Source organism: Staurois parvus, unplaced genomic scaffold (assembly GCF_062004578.1).
Source record: "Staurois parvus isolate SC_StPar_1 unplaced genomic scaffold, SC_StPar_1.0 ptg001112l, whole genome shotgun sequence".
In the NCBI taxonomy this organism is placed as follows: Eukaryota; Metazoa; Chordata; class Amphibia; order Anura; family Ranidae; genus Staurois; species Staurois parvus.
The window spans coordinates 71107-92066 of NW_028318908.1; the positions used below are offsets into that span (position 1 = coordinate 71107).

Here is a 20960-nt window from a genome sequence, read left to right on the forward strand (position 1 = left end):
GGGTAGGGACGTTCCTCGAAGGTGGGTAGGGACGTTCCTCGAAGGTGGGTAGGGACGAAGGGACGTTCCTTGAAGGTGGGTAGGGGGCGGGACCAAGGGACGACTCAGAGGAGGGGAGTTCCTGCACCTATTCTCCTTGAAGAAAAAGCCCTGTATTTAACAGACCAAAAGGAAGGAATAAGAAATGTCCATTGTTTGGTATGATATATATTTTGTTCATCCAACAATCCGTCTCTTCTGCTTTCCACCTACATTAGATTCTTGGGGAAAGGATTACTGACTGACCGGGATTATGAGCACTGGCATACGCAGAGGCGACTGATGGATCCTGCCTTCAGCCGATCGTAAGTAACCCTCTCCAGTAATATTACATATGTGGGTGGGCAATGTGCGGCCAATGCATGGAGCAAAAATCCTAGAGGAGAAAATAGCTGCAGAAACCAAAAGGCAGAAGAAATATTCACCCTTTATGATGTACAATAGTTTCCGGCAATGAAAATGCTCTATGAATGAAGAATGGAAAGGTCTGCCTCCTCCATTCATTTTTATTACGTGAAGCGATACTACAGCGTCTATGAATGGAGTCGGAGGGCAGGCAGGCATAATCAGCACTTCTTTTGAAGAGATCCTGTGACCGGTCCAGTGGTTCATATTAACCACTACAGCACTGGGAGATCTCAGCTGCAAGGGTATGTGGGGTTGGGGGAGGGGGAGGGGCACAGAGGACTGAGGATTTCAAAGGAGAGCAGCCACCAGCGCAAAAAACACTTCTCATTCATTGTAAGTACTGTCCCAGATGCTGATTTAAGTGGTTGTAAACCCTAACATACTATATACCCAGTGAAGTGACTGGCCTCAGGTGATATACAGATGCAAAACAAATCCTCCTACATAAGTTGTACCTGTTTACCTGCTGCTCTCTCTCCTCTATCAGAATATATACACTTGTCAAAGGGAACGAGCTGAAATTACATACTGCAGAGCTCCGTGAGGAGAGCTGATTGAAGGGAAAGGTCACCCACGTACTCTCACTCATATCTTTCTAACCGGCAGCACAGTGGCTAAATGGTTAGCACTTCCCCCTGGCAGTACTAAGGTCATTGGTTCGAATCCGAACCACGGCACCACCTGCTTGGAGTTTGCATGTTTTCCCTGTGCCTGCGTGAGTTTCCTCCCATACTCCAAACACATACTGGTAGGTTAATTAACTCCTGTCTAAATTGGCTCTAGTATGTGTATGTATGAATGTAAGTTAGGGACCTTAGATTGTACACTCCTTGAGAGTTAGGGACCAGGGGCGGACTGACAACTCATGGGGCTCCCGGGCAATAGGGGATCATGGGGCCCCTGTGTCCTTGCCCAAACTCAAAAAAGCCTATGGAAAAAGGTACCAGGTCATCTCACCGGACCCCCTACTGACCCAGGCCCTCGGGCAGTGCCCGAGTTTCTAAATGGTCAGTCCGCCCCTGTTGGGGACCTTAGATTGTACACTCCTTGAGGGTTAGGTACTGATGTGACTATACAATATATGTAAAGCGCTGCGTAAATTGACTGCGCTATAAAGAACCTGTAATAAATATGACCGCTGTAATTGCGGACAACTGGGTGCGACTTGGTGTGCGATTTGTAAGTTGCATGGCATGCAAATCACATGCCAAGTCACACCCAGTGTTTAGAGTTTATAAATCCGAGTTGATGTTGAGCCTTTGTTGCAGGTTCCTGATGGGTTTAATGGGGATGTTCAACGATAAAGCGGAGGAGTTGGTGGAAAAGCTGGTGGAGATGGCGGATGGGAAAACAGAAGTTACAATGCATGATATGTTCAGTAAGGTGACGTTGGATGTCATTGCCAAGGTACACTACATTCACCTTAGTGAGCAGAGGGGTACGGGGGGGGGGGGTAAGGCTCTCGCCCCTCGCCCCTCCTGCCCCTCTATATAGAGCAGCAACATAATGCAGTGGATGTCCATATGTTTATATTATCCATGTGCACATTTGACAGGTTGCGTTTGACATGGATCTGAACACCATACATGACAACCAGACGCCGTTCCCACGAGCCATCCTCATGGCCATGAAAGGCATGGTTGAGATGAGAAATCCCCTCGTCCGCGTGAGTGTCGGCTGAACACAAACTGAGAAGGACAAAACATTTTTATTTTTGTTAAAAGCTGTATGTTTGCAGAAGAGACCCAGTTTTATATATAAAAAGTGTTTTAGACAAGGTAAAAAAAAACATGAAAATGAAAACAGCTCCTGCTATTGTTACATGTGTTGCTGCGGTGCAATTAGTATTGAATGGCGCCCCAACACATCAAGGCATCGAACATGTTGCAGCACACCGCAAGGCAATGCCCCTTAGTGGTTTGAGGTGTGTTATGTTAAGGATTTTGTGCTATGTCTGATTTGGGGACATTTTGGTGCAGAGGCAAAAAAATTCTTTTTTTTTTTTTTTGGGGGGGGGGGGGGGGGCGCTGCCTTAATGCCCATTAATGACCAACTTAATGCACAATAACAAATGTACATTACCTACCGCCAAAATGTAAATGGGCCTTTTATATAAACTGCAAATCATCCCATATAGAAGAGAAATATATTTGAAATACTACAATTTTGGCCATATTCAATGTATTTCGATAAATATATCTATCATGTTGAAATGCGTTTTTTTTGTTTTTTTTTTTGTGTTTTTTTTTATTGCAAAATATAAAATATTTTTAAAAATAAATTTCAAATATGCTGTATGTCTATCTTTAAAAAATACAAATCTACATTGTTATGAATGCGTTTACAAATATTTGTAAAAATATGTTTGACTTTTTGTTAAACAAAAATCTGAAGAATATATTTAAAAATCAATTCTTTTTAAATGTTCAGATTTTTTAACATATTTGTAAATGCATTCCAAAAATATTGTATATGTCTTTAAACTACATATTTGAAGTGTATTTTTAAAAATATATTCATATTTTGTAAACTCATTTCAACATGTGTTTATTAAATATGGCCAAAATTGTAGTATTTCATATATATGGCAATATATTTGGGAAGAATGGTTTTTAAAATTTACATTTCAAATATATTTTTCCTCCATGTGGGATACCAGGGATGAATAAACAAATTGCTTCCTGGCATCCCTTTTTTTTTTTAAACAGTTCTGAACACCGAGGGGGCACTCATGTGACCACTGTGAAAGCGTCACATGATTGAAAGCTGGTCCCACAGGCTCCTTACTGTAGTATAGACAGAGCTGTCTTTGACAGCTCCATCTTTATACTGGGAGCATGCGGTGAGCGCGCTCAGTCCAAAAAAAAAAAATTGGTTGCCCAGCAACAAATATATACAACATGTGGACAAGGAAGCCTTCCCTTTTCCTGCCGTGTATTTGTGTTGGTCGGCCGTAAAGGGGTTAAAATGTATCTATAGCCAATGGCAAGGATTTAAAAACCATACAGAGAAGTGCTTGTCATTAAATAAGTATAAACTAAATATTAAATGGATAAGATTCACAAAACTTCATAGAAAACCCCAGTAACAACGTCCCATAGGACGAAACGCGTCAGTGGAGCTACAGGGGCGACGTCATTACACCCGCGAGGCATTGATCGTGGTATATTAGTGATGCCGTTTTATACTTCTAGCCATGTGAGCAGTTGCCTAATTTTAATGTGTGGTTTTAGAATACTTTTATAAAATCCAAGAATGCGGTAAGATACCGCAAGTAGGTTTGTTGGCATTCACTAAAAAAAGCTACTAAAATACCACGAGTTACTTTATGAAGTCATGCAGTATTTTAGTAGTGAAAACATGCGCTAATGTATCGCGTCATAAGCTGTCAGCAGATCTGAATGTTAAAGCATTGCCCCCCCCCAAAAAAAAAATCCATGCCAGACCCTTATTTGAGCATGCAGCCTGGCAGGACAGGAAAGAGGGACAAGGGCCTCTTCCCCACAACCCTGACTGGGGGTCCGTGGGTGGGGGGCTTATTGAAATCTGGAAGCCCTCTTTAACAAAAGGGCCCCCAGATCTTGGTGCCCCCTATGTGAATGCGTACATGGTACCCCCCCTTCCCCAAAGCACCCCCTACCCCCATGTTGAGGGCATGTAGCCTGATAATGGTTCGGGGGAGCTCATTCATTCTGTTCTTTTCCTGACCTGCAGGGTCCCCGTTCCCCGTCCCCCCCGTGACCGTCGATTTTGGGTGATCGGGCATATTGCAAATTTAAAAAAGTTACATTTTGAACCCATGATGGGAATGACCGAGTGAGAAATATGAAAGAGAAATAAATGCACATGAGCTGTGACCTGGAAATTCTTGACCACATTCTTTTCTGTAGCAAAATGAGGTGAAACTGAAAGCTTGGTTGATTGAATTTCAAAATCAATGGTGGCACAATCGGGTAACACAACTCACAAAATTTCTGATTTTTCTAAAGAAATTTCATTCGGAAATTGACCGATGTATGGATTGCATAAGTTTTAGACTTGTCTCTAAACTTCCAAGCATGTGAAAAGCAATCTGCATTTGGACTGCTTTTCAGAGGCATTTGACACGTGGTAAGAAAGACAGACATATTAGGAGGATATAACCTTGGGCCTTTAAATTTGATAAAACAATGAAATGGAAAAGAGTAATGTCAAATCTGCATGTCTGTGCTCCTTATAAACAAAGGTTCTTCCATCGAAGCGCTCCATTATCCGGGAGATCCGAGACTCTGTGCTTCTTCTCCGTAAAACGGGAAAAGAATGTATAGAGAAGAGACAGAAGCTGGTAGAAGAGGAGGCAGAGGTTCCCGGAGATATACTGACCCAGATCCTTAGAGGTGCTGGTGAGTGTCATCGCTCATTCCCAGAAAATGGGCCGCTATGTTCCAGAGACAAAGCACATGACTAAAAGCAAAAGCGCCCCATGACCAAATCATTTCAGAGCCCTTTCCGCTCACCAATCTTAATCCTAAAGGTGAAATCTGTCAGGGGTCTCCAGACTCTGTCCTTCAGGAATACTGCCCCTGTGTTGGTGTCAGGAGGAATTGGTGACAGTGGGAGGGAGTCTTCCCCCGTTGGTGGTGACAGTGGGAGGGAGTCTTCCCCCGTTGGTGGTGACAGTGGGAGGGAGTCTTCCCCCGTTGGTGGTGACAGTGGGAGGGCGTCTTCCCCTCGGAGGTGGTGACAGTGGGAGGGGGAGTGCCCCTTGGGCCAGATAAAGGCAGGCAAAGGTTGGAATTCACTAATCTTTTGTTAATGCGAACAATTACTGTTATCCTGTAAGATCTGTGAAAACAGACAATGTATCATTATACATCGGAGTAATCTTCTCTCTTTCCAGCTCTAGAAGATGACTGCGACATCGAGGTCATGATCGACAATTTTGTAACGTTCTTCATTGCTGGTGTGTACCTTCTGCAAATTCCCAATGTACTTCCAAGTTTTGTTCATTATGTCCTGCAAAACTCTACTTCTGAAAAGATCTCTTCTTTACACTAACTTTGACTAAAGCTGGCCATACACTTGTAGAAATTCATTCAAAATTTTTTATGGACATTCGTTCAATTCGACATTCAACATTTGGTTTTTGACCGCAGTGACAAGAACCTTAAAAGGCACAGAATGGAAAATGTTTCTTGAACAAACAAATGTCTAACAGAGTGTGTGTGGATTTTATTCAGTATATTACATTCATTCCAAAATGAATGTTAACAGCAAACATATTTTTGATATACTTTTGAATAATAGTCACCAAGTCATCGAATGTACTGAGAATCTTCATACGAATGTCCATTCAAAAATCTACTAGTGTATGGCTAGTTTAAGGAGCCATGTATGGTGGGAAGTAGGCAGTGCCAGAACAAAGCCCTGTAGCAACCAAGGCTAAAAGGTCAAAGTGCGCCCCTCTTTATATTAACTATGAGCTACTTCAGGGGTCTCCAAACTGCGGCCCAAGGGCTGAATATGGCCCTTTGCTATGCTTTATCTGGCCCTTGGGGCACTATTCCTCCCACTGAGACCAACAATGGGGCAGCACTTCTTCCATTGAAACCAATGATGTACTATTCTCCCCACTAATACCAATGATGGGGCATTACTACTCCTACTAACCATCAACCCTGAGGCCATGTTTATTCTCACTGCTGGGACCAGGACATTTTCTATCCTCACTGGCCCTAATCTGGCCCTCCTAATGGCTGAAGGACCCTATACTGGCCCTTTTTGTTGATTTAACTAGCTCAGGGGTCTCCAAACTTTTCAAACACAGTTCACAGGTCCCACCCTTTTTGCGCAGTGTCTTCGGTCTACTCCTTAAACCAGCCCTGGCTTTAAGCATGAGTAAAGAGGTGCTAAAAACAGAATAAATAAATGAACTTTTATTTTTGATCTTTTACAAACCTGACAGGATCCATTTCAAGGTATAGTAAATATTGATTATTGCTTTTTTTTTTTTTTTTTTTTTTTTTTTTTTTACAGTATGTAAAACTTAATTCAAGGGGTCTATTTATCAAAAAACAATTGCTGTGTGAATGGGATCAAGCATTTACCTAGCTGTCATGAAAAAAAAAAAATCTCCATATTTTGCCTGATACCATTTGTGTGTGGGTTTTTTTTATTTTTAAATCTGGGTGATGACATGGAGCACTTTGTGAAGAACAATTAGAGGGTATTGTCGTGGCGTCAGACCCCAGACCTTCTCACCAAACTCGTGACCGAAGGACTAGCCAATCTAAAACCGCAATGTCACGTGCATAACAATGCCACACCCAGCTGCACCCTGCACAACAATTTTTCCAGCTAATGGACCACAGATCAATGTACCGGCAGCCTGAGCAATTGTTACTGGGTCAGGTTAATTACGCAATTAACCCTTCACACTGCCACCACCTCCTTTTTGTACAGAGAAAGAGAAAACTCGGTGATATCAGTTATAACACCATAATGGTTAAAGTAATTGTCTGTATAACACGGTTATACAGAGGGTTAAACAAACACAGTAGTGTTCTCTTTAGAGGCAGGAATTCGTAAATTGCAATAAAGCGCTATAGAAAGTTCAACACTTTCAGTAGGAAAGAGTTATTGCCAAAAGGTCAAACGGGTGCAATAAAAATATTTACAGAAAAGATGTAACTGATTATAGATATTTATATACCAACAGCAAACAGAGGTGAAAGGGTTAAGGTACTTGCCAAAGTCCTGGGTTAGCAGGTCCATGTTTTAGAGCGAAAGGGCACGGGTCTCCCCAGGTGGTACTGATGTTAAAATGGGAGACGTCTACAACTCTCTCTTCTTAGGCCTTACAGCCTAATTTGTAGTTCCCCTGCAGGGGGTGTCTCTGAAGTCGAGGACCAATACCCCGTTTAGGGCGTGGAGGTCTGGGCATGGACCTAAACTAGAGCCAAAATCTTGTGTAGTTCATATTTTGGCTCTTAACTTTTTCCTAAGCACAAGTGACATGCCACCCGCGGGTAGATTATGCAGACACATCTGAGGATTGATTAGATATGAATTATGAAATTATACTCTGAACGGTTCACGAGATCTATTTTTTTGGCTTTCCTATGTATTTGAGACAGTGACCTATCAAATTTTTCGTCTGCTCTTAGCCAATCTGACGATGTGTCTGGTTTTTATGTAAGTCTCTCATATTCCAAGATATGAGACATAGGAGAAAAATTTATTTTTTTAAAAGTGTTAGCTGGTCCCGCCTTCCTTGGAATGTCTTGAACTCCAGGGAGAGCTTGCCTTATCTTATACGAGGTGTTACATTTTACAGGTGCTTCGGCCAGCTAGGCCCCAGCTCCCTTGGGGACCTTATAGCTCCTCGCCCCCTGCTGGGCCCTGGCCCCCTGTGACACTCCTCACACACATACACACTGGCCAAATGTCACTGGGACTCTCAGAAAGGGAGGGGGAGAATGAGGGGGAAATATGTTTGTCGGGATGGTTAACCCCTTTGCCAAGATGGAGGTTCCTAACAAAATGGAGGACTGCGTCAGTCTCTGGGTATACGCTGTTACCGGTATAGATTGGTTGGTTTATTGCATAGTATTACGTGGAACTGGTTATATATATCTTTGATATATAGGAAAAATATAATGGACAAAATATGGGGATTATTCACGGTTGCTGTGAGACTTTTGCACAGCAATTTTTTTTTTTTTTTCCTCCATAAATGGGCCCCTAAGTGAACTGGAAGAAAATTCTAGATAACTGAATCGATCTATAAAATAACTTTGATAAAAGTGTCTGGTTTGTCAGCAGCGAGCAGTCGCACTCCAAACGTGATTCTTCTAATGCTACTTGGAAGAAGAAAGCAAATGTCTGTATGTTGTGGAAGACAACCTCTTCTTTTTCAGCCCTTCAGTTTTGATGAATCTGATATGCATACTGGTAAATGAAGCTCATTTTTAAAAATATTGTATTTTTTTAGGGATGGAGACCACTGCTAATCAGTTAGCATTTGCCGTCCAATCACTGGCACAACATCCGGAGATCCTGAAAAAGTGAGTCTGTCATTGCAATGTAGAGTTAAAGAACTAAAGAGTCGTGGTGTGTTTTTTTTTTTTTTTTTTGTTTTTGTTTTTTTGTGTTTTTTTGTTTTTGTTTTTGTTTTTTTTTTCCTTCAAGAGAAAACTTCCTGTTTAAAAACCTGTTCCGTGCCGCCCTATAGCAGAAATACTGCTACAGGGCGGCATGGGTGCACAAAATCACGTATATACGATTTTGCAGTTCCAGGTAGAGGGCGCAAGTGCACCACCCTAATCGTGTAGCTTTGGCGGCCTCCCCTGTCAATCACCGGGTCCCAGAAGGTGATTATTCACCGGCACCAGGGGTGGACTGACAACTCATGGGACCCCCGAGCAATAGGGGATCATGGGGCCCGTGTCCTTGCCCAAACTCAAAAAAGCCTATGAAAAAGGTACATGGGGCATCTCATGGGGCCCCCTACTGACCTTGGGCAGTGCCCAAGTTTCCAAATGGTCAGTCCGCCCCTGACCGGCACCCAGTGATCACCGAGTATCTCCAGGGGAGAGACCTGTGTATAAACAGACCTCTCCCCTGTCAGCTCCTGCACACTGCTTTGTATGCCTCTGCATGGCAGACCAATACAAAGCAGTGTGCTTACAGTGAAGCCCACATAGTGAAACAGCCCACGGTTAACCCTCTGATCTCAACAGATGTTAACTCCTTCCTGCCCAGTGCCATTAGTACAGTGTCAGTGCCAGGGGCAGACTGACAACTCATGGGGCCCCCGGGCAATGGGGGATCATGGGGCCCGTATCCTTGCCCAAACTCAAAAAAGCCTATGAAAAAGGTACCAGGGGCATCTCATGGGGGCCCCCTACTGACTCCGGGCCCTGGTCAGTGCTTATTAGCACTGATCACTGTATTGGTGTCACTGAGGATGTCAGTGACACCAAGTCAGGTTCCCCCCCCCCCCCCCCCGTGTCAGCGCCAAAAAAAAAAAACGCGCAGGCTGTCAAATACCACCAAAAGAAAGCTCTATTTGTGGGGAAATAAAAGGATGGATGTAAATTTAATTTGGGTGCAGCATTGCATGACCGCGATTGTCAGTTAAAATAACGCAGCGCCATATCGCAAAAAAATGGCCTGGTCAGGAAGGGGGGTAAATCCTCTGGAGGGCAAGTGGTTATTCTCTTGTACTTCGAGAAATACAGAGCTGCCATTGTATTAAGATCCCCTGGTACAAGGTTGTCACCAGCTGTCCCATTTGGAAGCTATCCCTTTGATTCCTGTCTTAATGACAACTGTAACATTTTGGATTTCCTATGACTTTCTATCAATTGGGGTATTAATGTTCCCCGGGACAAACAAAATAGTGAATCCCACCAGCAATCAAAACCTGGAAAATTTGGATGCATAGCTGTGGAATCCTAAGGCCCCATTCACACTTTCGCGGTCCAGGATTACACGTGTCACGATTGCGGTGCCATAATTCTTACTGGAACCCCAAACACGGCCAGCAGATGCACATTTTTGCGCATTGCAAAAAGGAGCCCAAAGCTGCCACTTAAAACGTAAGAACAAAAAATAAACTGGTATTTGGCGCACTCAGGGCTGGAGTGGTTTCTGCATGATGAGCATAACCTAAGAACCGTATGAAAGTATATATAAGTTCTGGTGTAAACCAAACCATGTCCTTCTAGATCTATTGTAGTCCTTAAAAGTTGCGTTGCTTGAAGGCTGCCAGCCGGTAGAGCGCTAGAGAGGACCCTGTGAGGAGATCAAAGGAAGAGAAGAGGGGCGCTTTCTAAATGCAGCTGGTAAAACTCTTTAATGAAAAGTATAAAACTGGAAACTCACGAAAGACCTAGTGGAAGAGCGCTTGTCATGTAATTGGCATCCGCTGCGTGGAGAGATTTGGGTCACTGTGCCAGGTTGTGGGTCCGGTGTCCGGGGGCGATGCTGGTGGCTCCCAGCATTTCCTGCGAGTTCTGGGACACTAGGAAGAGGCACTGGAGGAGACGCTGGTGTCACATCCGATCACATGATGCTGTGAGATCAAAGGAAAAGGGCGCCTTCTAAGTGCAGCAGTTAAAATTTTGTTGGGGGCAAGTGAGTGAATTGGATGTGGGCAGTAGGGTGATCGGCACGGCTGGGGGACAATTAGTGGAACTGATCCCCTGTGTGGCTCTCTGCTTGTTTCTTCTCTCCCTCCCGCTGGCTCTCAGAGAGAGACATACAGGGGATCGGTTCCAGTAATTGCCCGCCTGCTGCACCCATCACCTTCCCTGTGCATCATAAGTTTCCCCCCTGCTGCCCAGGCCCCCATGTGTGCCCACCCCTGCTGGTTTCTCTCGTTTCCACAGGCGACTGGAAGCACACAACAGGATCAGTCAGAATGAAGAGTGGGGGAACGGACCAATAAATGTCATGTTTACTAGCTCCTTCCTTTGCTAAAGGAACACAATGTGTGATTGGTACTAATCACTCACTGTTTTCATTCATAACTAAAGCATAGTGAACTTTTTTGTTTTTCTTTTGTTTTGTTTTTTTTGGGGGGGGGGGGGGGCTGTCAGACATGACAGGGCCCCATACAGCCAACCTAAGAGCAGCCCTGGTTGGAGGTATGCTTGCCTGTAGGAGACAAAGACTGGGAACATGTTACCCAAGACTACTAGATCACAGCCCTCTTACAAAATCAATGGTCCAGGGGCTGTATGGACCACAGGTGTGGCACCAAGAGCTTAAGAGATTTTAGTTGTCAAACAGCCAGTAAATGTCTTTTTTTTTTTTTTTTTTTTTTTTTTTTTTGTTTTTTTTTATGGATACACAGGGCACAAACTGAGGTGGAGGAGGTCATCGGTTCTAAGAGAGACATCAACTATGAGGACCTGGGTAAACTCCAGTACCTATCTCAGGTAAGATAACTTTGGGTTGGGGGGACCCATGAAATCCAGCTCACTTTGGAGAGGTGGGGAGACCCCTGTCTCCGCTCCCCAATATCCCTATTATGTGCAAGTCACCCTGTTCCTGTTCGGGATACAGGGGGATCTGTCCTAATATTGTGTGGGCTTTGCTATGTGATTGTATCCCATTGTTCTATTGTTTGTCTGTCTGGTTTGGGAGCAAACTGTTATGGCATGTATGTGTTTGTGTATTCGCTTAGTATGGGGGGGGTGTCTCCAGCAGCCCTCCTTCCTTTATGGAACGGTCTGCTGGTGTGAAGTTTGAATACCTGTGTGTCTCTTGTTACTTTATGTAGATTGCCCCGATCTGTGTCATTATGCAGGGAGGGCGGATTGCCCCCTGAGTGTATATATCTTTTATCTGTGTTCAAATAAAGGAGTCTACCTTCTAGATTACTTCAAGATTGGTGTCGTCTAGTCTTGTATGGTTGGCTGTGGAGTCTGTTGTCTGTGTTCGGATGGGGAAGCGGTATTTTAACGGAAGTACCCAAGTGCAGTGTGGGGTCGGTTCCGTTACAAACTTAGTACAGAAGTATGGAGATTTTGGAATGTCATTAACACTTTGATGTCAAGATGGAAGGAAACATACAGCCATTGGATTTGTTGTATAATATCGATTAATACAAACTTGTACAAAAACAAGTGGTGCAGCACAAACGTGAAGTGTCACACATGCTTCGCATATACTTGCATCTACTTTCGGCATCCACTCTGGGCCTTGCTGACTCCTAGGCAAGACCAGCTACGTGCCACCAGCACCAATATTAAAGACAAGATCAGTGTCCTGGACGAACTGTATCTGTGGCTGGCAGTGGCAGGGTGACAGTCGCAGTGAGTGGAGGATGATGGATCCACACTCTGACAGATCCCAGGCTGGCATTCCCCAGGAAATGGGGGTGGGAGGAGGTAAAATGCTGTGGCAGCCCAGCTCACCTACACACAGAGCATACCGGAACTGAAAGATCCACCACTGACACAGATCAGTGGGCGCTAGAAGAGCAGGCTGTGGGATTGTGATGTCATTACTCACTGACACATTGCTCAGAGTCGGACATTACCTTCCTCCTCAGGCACAGCTCCGCCTCTGCTGATCAATGGGAAGAAGAGGGCTGGAGCTCCACAGTGATCAGCAGCCGGCAGTTTGCACTAAGGGACTGAGTCTGAGAGGAACACTGGAATGAGCAGCAGCTCAGGTTTTGCACTGGCCCCAGACACCAGGCATCTTCTTCTGTCCTTTCTTCCTCCCTTCTGCTGCCCCTCCTCTCAGCTGGGTTATCATTCATGACACAGAGTGACCGCCTGTACTGCACCCTTAAGTGGTAGTGCGCCTTAAGAGACCACCTAGTTTGCCTATTGGAAGCACCAGCCCTGCTCTCACAGTTCCACGATACCAGCCACTTTCTTTTCAAAGTCATATTATTTATTTATTTTTTGACAGGTACAAAGGCACTGGTGGTATATAAGAGGGGCAGCAAATGGTGTCATTCATAGTTGGAAATCACCAGTTCATACATGTGACGTAGGGCATTGCTCAGAGCAGCCAATCAGTCTCCAGCACCTCTCCTTAGATTCTCTATAGTAAGGCCCACAGGACCACCAGTTCAATGGATGCAGTAGGCCCAACAGTGGCTGGAGTGGAAGGGGTAGTTAACAAAATCAATCTTCAAATTCAAAGCTAGAAAGTAAATCAAACCATTAACAATCAATTTTCAGAGGATACAAAGCAAGCTCAGAACTATTGTCACTACCCCTTCCACTCCAGCCACTGTTGGGCCTACTGCATCCATTGAACTGGTGGTCCTGTGGGCCTTACTATAGAGAATCGAAGGAGAGGTGCTGGAGACTGATTGGTTGCTCTGAGCAATGCCCTACATCACATGTATGAACTGGTGATTTCCAACTATGAATGACACCATTTGCTGCCCCTCTTATATACCACCAATGCCTTTGTACCTGCCAAAAAAAAAAATGATGCGGTATAACCCATCTGGATACACATAGCAAAACTGTACATATCATGACAGCTACTATGTGTATCCAGATGGATTATACCACGTAAATTTTTTTTTTTTTTTTTTTTTTTTTTTTTGTAGCTACTACCATAACCTACCACCAAAGAACACAACATAATTTTCTCCCTGCTCCTTACGATTGCACCGATACCACATATTGTATGTGAATGTTAGTTGTTTCTGGGTTCTAACAATAGTGCGCATTTTGTTTATCCTGACACTGATCCTAATTTAAAAAAAATCTTGACCCAAACATTAACCTTGGCATTGACCTGGATCAAACCTTGATCTAGGTAAATTTTATTTTATTTTTAGTATTTTTTTAATATATATATATATATATATATATATATATATATAATAAATTTTTCTCCCCTCTCTGAAAGGACAGAGAGATGCAATGTATCTCTCTCCTCCTTTCAGAGAGAAACAAGAGGGGCGGGGTTCACAGTGACGGGTCACTGTGATAGGCGATCAGGTGACCTGGAATCTGGAGTTCCAGGTCTTGATCATTAGAACGGGACCCAGGGCTTTTCAGTGAAACCCAGTCTTTGTGCTGGGAGCGCTGCACACACTCCCAACACAAAGGTATGCAAGTTGGCATCCCCACGGAAAAAGCCCAGTTTAGTGGGGCTGCATATTTGCTTACGATCGGCGTAAAGGGGTTAAATACCCATAAACATGCAGATTAGGTCTCCACCCTTTTTGCCCACTGACTTCTGGAAGTCCTCCAGAACCAGGTGGAGACAATAGAGTTCCAAACTGTTAAACTTTCCAGCCTGACCTGCAGTACCCCGACCTAATTACATACTCGCACAGTTACCATGAGTTATGCGCAATACATTTACCTACACTGTGTGTGTAGTACCCCCTAGTGTGCTACTAGAGTACATACAGAAAGAGAAGGGACCATGTAAATTAAACAGTGTGTGTTTATTATCGCATTCAATACCCACTCTGAAACCAGAACTGCTGAATTCCAGGGGAACAGATATCCTTCCCACTGTTATGAATGAAGCTAACAAAAAATGATCTGCTGGTGTCTTCAAACTCCTACTCCATACAGAAAGGCAATTAAAAGTCCCCCCTTACATATACAAACCACCACTTTTTTTGACAGGTGCTGAAAGAGACTCTTAGGTTGTACCCCAGCATAGCAGGAACATCCCGACTGACGTCAGAGGAGCTGGTGATCGATGGAGTTAGGATTCCGGAAAATACATCTGTTCTGGTAAGGCATTTAAACAATGAGCGACCGTTTCCCATGAGGCCTGGACCTTCTGCTCCCTATATGATGGGAAGATCTGGAGGCTGAAGACATTTTTCCTTTTTAGGAAAAAAAAAAACACACTAATATTTGAACTATACTGATGGAAAAGTGAGACCATTGTAGCATTGGGCTCCATTCATCAATGTGCCGATAACTAAAAAGCCTGCATTCCTCTAAGTCAGGGGTCCTCAAACTATGGCCAGACACGGCCCGCCGAAGACCTTTTACTCGGCCTGCCGGGCCAGGTAAAAAGAAGAAAAAAAAAAATTGGAAAAAAAGGTGCCAGATGGCAAATGGCTAGGCTGCTCGCTGGGTCCTCAGCCGTTAGGACCCAACCAGCAACAGCCTGGAAGTCCCCTGATTTCACCTGCTGCAGCCAGAGGAGCAACAGGAAAGAACGCACCAGGTACAGTGCATTTTGGTGTCCATTGCATTTTAAATATTTTCCTGTGTGATGGGTTTATTTGTCGTGTGGTGGTGGATTTTTTTTTTTTCCACCACAAATAAGATATGTGCGATGTGCATAGGAATTTAATATTTTTTTTTCAGACTATAGTCCCCCCCCTCCCCCCCCAACAGTCAGTGAACTAGCCCATCCTGTTTAAAAGTTTGAGGACCCCTGATCTGAATGTGTTTTTTAATTTAAAAAAAATAAAAAAGTGTGAATATTTTCCCATATTGCAATCTGGCCACTAGATGGAGCTGAGAAGTATACATATTTTGTATAGTGCTCATTGCCATCTAGTGGCCATAATATGGTATTCTCCCGTCACAATTTTGTTTCAATGAATAACATTCAATCTGCAGGTAAAATAGCCTAAGAATGTTTGTTTTTGCCCAGAATGAATTTACATTTGACTTTCAATGAAGAACAGCTATGCATATGTTTTATAAATACACTGCCAAGTGTGCTTGAGGTGTCAAGATATCTGCATATAGCCCTGCAAGACGGAAAGTTTACACTACAGTGCTGTGCTTTGTCTGAAATCTAATGTATTAGATGACTTTCATGGATTTTTGCAGCATCTTCTTATTTATTTCTCTATTTTTTTTTTTTTTCTTTCTTACAGCTGAACACCTACGTTACTGGGAGGATGGAGCAGTTTTTTCCAGATCCGCTCACTTTTAACCCAGACAGATTCAGCCCTGACTCTCCCAAGTGAGTTGCTTCAGAGGCCCGGCCACCCTTGTGATCAGAGGCCGATTGACAGGCCACTGGGAGGCAATTTTGTCAACTTCTCACCATCTGTTTTAATCGCTGAAAGACCAAACCACTGTGCCTCAACCACATACATGGCACAGGTTGGTTGCACCACAGCCCCATTAACTTGAATGCTGGTGGTACTGCCTACTAAGCGCAACAGAGGGATTCATTCTTGTCATAGCCACAGAATTTTACTGCCCTGAACAGCCGCATGTTCTTGTTCAGGTTGGGAGGTGGTAAAACCATGGTGGTTGCGGCACACTGGTGCAGGTTTTAAAGGGCAAAAAACAGGCAGTGAGAAAGCGATAAAATGCCTCCACACTGCCTATTAAAAAAAAAAAAAAAAAAAAAAAAAGCACTTTGGAGGGTGATCTGCATACAGATCGCTCTTCAGAGAGCAAAGCTAGTGTAAATGAGGCCTAAATGGCTGGATATATAATGAGTGATTTGTGTAGGTGACAAATATAAATGACTTTGGGCCGGTTCAAACCACAAAGCAAAGTTTTTTTTTTTTTTTTTTTTTTTTTTTTTTTTTTTTTTTTACAGCCCATTCATTTCAATTAGCTGCCAAATGCGTGGGAATGTGCAAAAAGTATACTAGGTGCAATTTTTAAAATGGCACTACACAGTACTGTGTTTTGGTGGCTGCAAGCGTATGTGCGTTTGCAGGTGTGTGTGGGTGCCATTAACTGTTAATAGCTCCCCTATGCATCGAGCAAATGACAGCGCATTCCTGTGTGGTGCTGGAAAGGGATTCTGTGTGTGTTTTAGGTGTGTGTGTGTGTATAGATATATATTCCCTTACAGAGATTTTATAGTTAGATGTAATCAGAGGCATCCCTAAGGTTGGTGTCACCCGGTGCGGTAACCTGTGGTGTCACCCCCTCCAGACAGGAAGGAGCGGTACCGGTGTAGTGGTAAAATGAGTATCCTGTGAAGATATGGATCCCCTGAAGCAACTGCGCATGTGCCGGTTTCAGGACGAAGAACCCGATCTCCAACTTTAGCACAGAGCCTGAAACCGGCACATGCGCAGTTGCTTCAGGGGATGCTCATTTTTCCGCTACATCGGGGCATGGGGCAGCTGTCACTGCCAGCATCCTGCACCCCCCTGTGATGGTGTCACCCGGTGCGGCCCGCACCCCCCCCCCCCCCCCAGGGACGCCACTGAATGTAATGTGGCCAGTTTACATGGAAATTCAACCAGCTGCTGTTTTAATAAAGATGGCAGACCTCCAGCTCCAAAAATTACATTTTTTGCAGGTAAACATTTTCCAGTTTCCTGGTAATGTTGAGTGACATAGCAGAATGACGTAATGTTGGTATTTTATCTTTTTTTTTTTTTTTAATAGGCCTCACTACACTTATTTCCCGTTCTCTCTGGGCCCGCGAAATTGTATTGGGCAGGTGTTTGCACAGGTATGAGCTTCATTTTATATCTCAGCATGTTTCCTATCGATTAATCAATTTTGGCACAGAACACAATCCCATTCCATACTGTTATATAGGGGTCCCAGTCTTGTGATAAATGTCAGCATGGTGTCCCCAAAAGTGAAAAAAAAGAATCTTCCATTCCTTTTATTACCTTGTAATCCTGTCCCACTAATCTAGAAGATTGTTAAACTTGACCTCCCGCCTTCCCTTCAGTCTTGCACAGTTGTACCGGCTCCTCTCCTGGACCAGGGGCGGACTGACCATTTGGGCTCTCGGGCAGTGCCCGAGGGCCCAGGGTCAGTAGGGGGCCCCATGAGATGCCCCTAGTACCTTCTTCTTTTTTTTTTTTTTTTTTTTTTTTTTTTTTTTTTTTTTTTTTTTTACATAGGCTTTTTTGGGTAAAGTTTTTGAGTGTGGATGAGGACACGGGCCCCATGATCCCCCTATTGCCCAGGGGCCCCATGAGTTATCAGTCCGCCCCTGTCCTGGACTGAAATTTCTTCTTCTGATTTCACTGCACACTGTGAGCTTCCCACAGTGTGCATTAGAAGCTGCAATAAATGGAGCCCTCCCCACCCGCCTAAATTTTTTTTTCTGGCTGGAGGAAATGTTGAAAAGCTTCACAAGTAGCAATAATGTCTTCAGAAATCTCATCTGAGATTGCACAAAAATTGTGCATCCAGCATAGCACTTTCCACCCCAGCCTGACTGTCCTTGCCTGTCCCTTTCATTTACTGGATCTCAGCATTTTTAACCACTTCAACCCAAGGACATCATATGATGTCCTACAGGTGGGAAGTGCACTACTTGAGTTGTAGTAGCACATGCACTACTTTTTTTTTTTTTTTTGCGATTTGTATAGACATCTGTGTGAGTTGTCTTGCAAAATCGCAATTGAAATCGGTAGGTCACTTGATTTTGAAATTGTACGGCTTGACTGTAAGTCACACGATTTCAAAACCAGCTTTGATGCAACTGGGGGCTTAGTGCCCGGTGACACCGTGCGATTTGCTCATTGAAATCGCACCAAAAGTCGTATCTAGTGAATGTCAGTGTCTTAACATGGGCGATTTGCTGCAACGCGATTTCTAAAATGGTTCATGCATTACTTTTTTCTGCAGTTTTGTTGCGATTTCACATACATAGAATATAATGGAAATCGCACTGCAAATTGCAAGAAATTGTTGAAAAGCTTCACAAGTAGCAATAAAAGCTTCAGAAATCGCACCTGAAATTGTGCTGAAATTGCACACAAATCGTGCAATTTTAAATCGCAGCGGCATGACTGACTAAAGAGACAGTGTAAAAAAAAAAAATAATTAAAATATAAGAAATAATACAAAAAAAAGCAACCCCGTGCCTACGCCTAAATGCATACGCAAGTTCTGCACATGTATGTAAACAGTGATTGCACCACACTTGTGAGGTATTGTTGTGAACATTAGAGCAAGAGCAATAACTTTAGCTCCTGTGTAACTCTACCCTGGACCCTACGTTCACAATATCTGGTCTTCCACAGTACACAGAACATCTTGTGACTTCTATCAGTGTCCAGCAGAGCACATGGTAAAGCTTGTAGGAAGAGTTTTCATTCTCCTCTAACTATCCTATGAGGCTGCATGACTCCTGACCCTCTGTCTGTACAGTGCTGATTGGCCCTGTGATGATCACATGCACCCTCCCAAGATAAAAAAAAAAAAACCCTCTAGCACTACACACCGGACTGAGAGCAGAGCCTTGGGGCAAGCTGCACATGCTGTCAGCAGATGGATTGGGGACTGTGGAAGAAGGGGAGGATCAGAGAAGACAGGATCAAACAGCTTTTTTTACACAATGCAGAGGATTAACCCCTTAGATTCCACAGTGAGTATAACCAGCATGCTTTACTACATATACAGACTGATTTCAGTGTTGTGGGTTTAGTAATGCTTTAAAATATCCAAGTAAACATGAAGATCTATGTGAAAATAAACCAAAAGGCAATTGGCTTCAATAAATGCGTTGCAATCTATTTATAGATGGCAATATGCCAAAAAGTTATATTTAGAAATAAGCCCCTGCTGATATTGTGAGTCCTTGTCATCGCATTGTCCATGGGGTGGCAGCAGAGAGCCAACTATCTGAATAGAAGAGCCTGAGCCCAGGTAAGGAATGCCTCCTCCTCAGTGGGAGTCCCTGAGCCCATCAGCCCTCCCCATTAGACAAAGAGGGACAGGCATTCCTCTCTTAATGAACTCATTTACAGTAAAGGGACAGAGGTGAGAAGCTGGTCACAGCAGCACAATGAAAGGTATCCCCCCCCCCCCCCCCAAAAAAAAATGCTGCACAAATACTGTGTGACAAAAAAAATGCAATACCCACCATTTTATTCTCTAGGGCCTCTGATAAATGAATATTATTGTGGGGGGTTCCAAGTAATTTTCTAGCAAAATACTATTTTTTTTTTTTTTAAGGACAAGTTCACCTATGGGAACATGTTACATGTTCCACCCATTTTTAGAGTGGAACATGCAACATGTTCCCGCAGCAGCTTGGCGATTGGAAGACAAAGTCATCCCCGTAGTCTTCTGGGACACGTGACAGGTCCCAGAAGACTCTGGGGTCATTCAGGAAGCGCAGCGCTACTCGTGCATGCGCTGCAGGCACCCAGCTGTGACAGCTTGTGCCCATACTGAAAATTCCAGTGCCTGGTGAAACGGGCCATGGGGAGGACACTGCAGGATCTTAGGACAGGTGATTGGCTGTTTTTTTAAAAGTCAGCAGCTACAGTTTGTGTAGCTGCTGACTTATTTTTCTTTCAGTGTGACTGGAACTCGGCTTTAAATGATCACGTTTGCTCTTTCTGCCAATACACAGATGGAGGCCAGAGTCATAATGGCCAAACTGCTGCAGAGAGTTGACTTTGAGCTGGTGGCGGGTCAGAGGCTTACAATTTTGGATGCAGGCACGCTGCGCCCCATGGACGGCGTCAGATGTTATCTTAAACTCCGGGAAAAGCTCTGAGAAGACTTCAAAATCATCAACCTAGAGACTTCATCAACCTGGAGACTTCCAAAGAACCCTTTATTCTTGATCAATGGGAATTGGAACTCTTATTGAAGATATTTTGGGTTGCTTCTGTAAGGAACTGTTGGTTTCTTCTAACTCTGGGTATTACATTAAAATATTTGTACATTTTTCTCTGTTTGGCTTCATTTTGTAGAACTTGCTGGGTTTTTTTTTTTCATTTTTGCTTTTACTGTAAGCCTTTTGCAGATGAAACATTTCCATATTCTTCTATTGAGAATAGGCAGCTGGATATCCAGGGGGTCCAGCTACAATCTTCATGTCCCTATCGTATACCAGGGGGGATAGTGTAATTGGTCAAAGCTGTACACCTACTTGTCGCTTCAGCCCAGGTTCACATGCATGCGGTGCGGTATATCGGAACACAGGAACCGCACCGCATTCCTGTGCAAATTCCATGAGGTGTGTGTGTGTGTGTGTGTGTGTGTGTGTGTGTGTGTGTGTGTGGTACGATTGGAGCCGTACATTTTGTATGGCTTTTTTTGGGTTCGCACTAGAATCAGATCGCATGGGTATTCACAGCTATGCAATCCGATTCTGCACATCGCATTTTG

General features: G+C 43.8%; 1 protein-coding gene across 1 annotated transcript in view; it reads left to right on the top strand.

The window, feature by feature from the left end:
- LOC149440099 (cholesterol 24-hydroxylase-like) overlaps positions 1-20517 on the top strand; it is a 29155-nt gene extending 8638 nt beyond the window's left edge. Inside the window, exons 5-15 of the mRNA XM_089658943.1 lie at positions 258-344; positions 1716-1854; positions 2003-2113; positions 4673-4829; positions 5327-5389; positions 8420-8492; positions 11288-11372; positions 14553-14663; positions 15773-15861; positions 17259-17325; positions 20197-20517. Coding sequence (XP_089515069.1) covers positions 258-344; positions 1716-1854; positions 2003-2113; positions 4673-4829; positions 5327-5389; positions 8420-8492; positions 11288-11372; positions 14553-14663; positions 15773-15861; positions 17259-17325; positions 20197-20343 — 1129 coding nt within the window. The 3' untranslated portion in view covers positions 20344-20517. The remainder of the gene's footprint in view (positions 1-257; positions 345-1715; positions 1855-2002; positions 2114-4672; positions 4830-5326; positions 5390-8419; positions 8493-11287; positions 11373-14552; positions 14664-15772; positions 15862-17258; positions 17326-20196) is intronic.
- The last annotated feature ends 443 nt before the right edge of the window (positions 20518-20960 follow it).